We start from the raw sequence: 2,058 nt of genomic DNA on the forward strand, positions 1-2,058 counted from the left end.
TGTGTTTCAGCGATTACATTAAGGGAGGGAGGGGACAACGCATTTGAAGATGACAGTAAAGAATCATACAATTCCTTTTCCTCTTCTCAGGTTAAAGGCTGTACCACCAGGCAAGCAAGGGTTCTAAGCCACGACAACAGTCTAGATTACGCGTGTAAAGAGAATGATTTCGAATTCATTTGCCTAGACTGCAAGACACTCGTGAACTGCGTCAACGGATCGGCCTACCCCGAACCCTGTGGGTCACAAGACTTCTGTTCCAAAAAGTCCTCCTTTGGGGGAGCGGTCTGCTACCCGGACCAATTAAGCAATTGTCTCTGCGAGAGGCCAAACGACTTCAAGGGAGACCCTTACAACGAAGAGGCCTTTCTTTTCTGCGAGGAGGTAGAATCCGACCCTGTGATCTACCGGTGCCCTGAGGGCATGGTCTTCGATGAAGAGAAGAAGCAGTGTGTCAACCCGACAGGGCTTCCACCATGTTCGAGCATCGGGGTCTTTGCCAACCAAGACAACTGCACCGAATACTACACCTGCATCTTCACCACCGACGGTTGGGTCCAGAAGACGTTTACCTGCGACAACGGAAGCCAGCCATTGCTCATGTACAACGAGGACGATGGCGTATGCGAGGACCCGTGCACTTGGGAGACGGGAGAGTTCGAGTGCCAGGAAGAGGGCCGATTTCCGAACCCAAGAGACTGCCAGCGATACTTCGTGTGCATTACCGACCAGGATAGGCTTTCAGGGTTCCGCAAAGAAGAGCACGAATGCCCAGTGGGGTACGAATGGGAACAACGACTGAACACGGGGAGTGGTCGTTGTGTGAAGTTGGGAACCGGTAAGTCCGAATGCACCAAAGTGGTTGCCAGCAAGTGCCACATTCCAGACGACCTTTGCCAGTAAGTTCTTCCCTTAGCCTCCCTCCCATAGCCCCCAATACACAAATCAGACATCCAGCTAAACAAAACAGATTCTGTCGCTGCCACCACACAACAAACAGGACATAATAACAGACACCAACACACCAGATGACACATCCCTTTTGCAGGTTGCTTCACATAGTCACACACACCTTCACAAATTGTACAAAACAGTAATAGTATACAGACATGAAAGCAACATATCTCGGGTGGAGGGCCTCTGTCGAGATCCGAGGGGCCATGGAAGGTGATCGGTTTCCTTGGCGACTGGTGTCACAATCCACTGTCGCCATGGACTACTCAACAACGACACCACGACCGGAGGTATACCGCTGTGATCCAAGCCCCTTCTTACACCTTGCTGGCGCCTGCCACGTTCCTGGGGATTCCTGTGTTTACATTTGTATACTGATGTTCGCTTGCCGAGTGGGTTCGGGCGTCGCTACTAGCGACGAAGGTCGATGTGATGGCGGTTCGCACCCTGCCACCGGCGAGTTGATATAAGGGCATGGTTCATTACAATTTCACCCTACAAAGTCCTCTGAAAGGGGCACCGTCCTAGACTCTTGGTTGGAGGGTGGGGGGGGCTTTGCGACGTTAAACCGACATCACAATGGTATATTACTAGGCATTAATGGAAATAGGTAACTACAGATATGCCACATCATCGTTCAAGATTCATGCTCGTAAATTATATAAAATGCTTTCATTAATACAGAGATCGAATACACAACAAAAATGAGAAATGTGTGACTATTTGCCATAACCCCCTCCACCGTGCATCCCCCACCCCAAGATCCATTACTGCTGGAGAATACCAGAGAACTAAAACGTAATTTCAAATTTTCAGTAATTTACTTTAAAATGTTTAGACACGGTTCTCTAGTTAGGTATTCTATTGAAACCGCGATAAGGACGATCAGTGTATACAGTTCTTTCTATTGGGAATTTCTAAGATTCAGACTTCTGATATATTCGGAACGAAAACTATTTTTGGAAATATAGTAGAATTATCGAAAAGTTTCCTGATACAGATGCTAGTTGGCCGAGCGGCTCAGAGCGTCACTACTAGATTGGTCGAGGGGATGGTGGTTCAAACCTTGCCACCGGCGAATTGAGCAAAAGGGTATAGTTTATT

The 2,058-nt window shown here is 48.3% G+C and overlaps 1 protein-coding gene across 1 annotated transcript in view; it reads left to right on the plus strand.

The window, feature by feature from the left end:
- LOC143026729 (uncharacterized) overlaps positions 1 to 1,306 on the plus strand; it is a 31,760-nt gene extending 30,454 nt beyond the window's left edge. Inside the window, exon 3 of the mRNA XM_076187499.1 lies at positions 91 to 1,306. Within this exon, the coding sequence (XP_076043614.1) occupies positions 91 to 903 (813 nt within the window). The 3' untranslated portion in view covers positions 904 to 1,306. The remainder of the gene's footprint in view (positions 1 to 90) is intronic.
- Positions 1,307 to 2,058: the final 752 nt, after the last annotated feature.

Source organism: Oratosquilla oratoria, chromosome 7 (genome assembly GCF_046742065.1).
Source record: "Oratosquilla oratoria isolate Oo_2021 chromosome 7, ASM4674206v1, whole genome shotgun sequence".
NCBI lineage: Eukaryota > Metazoa > Arthropoda > Malacostraca > Stomatopoda > Squillidae > Oratosquilla > Oratosquilla oratoria.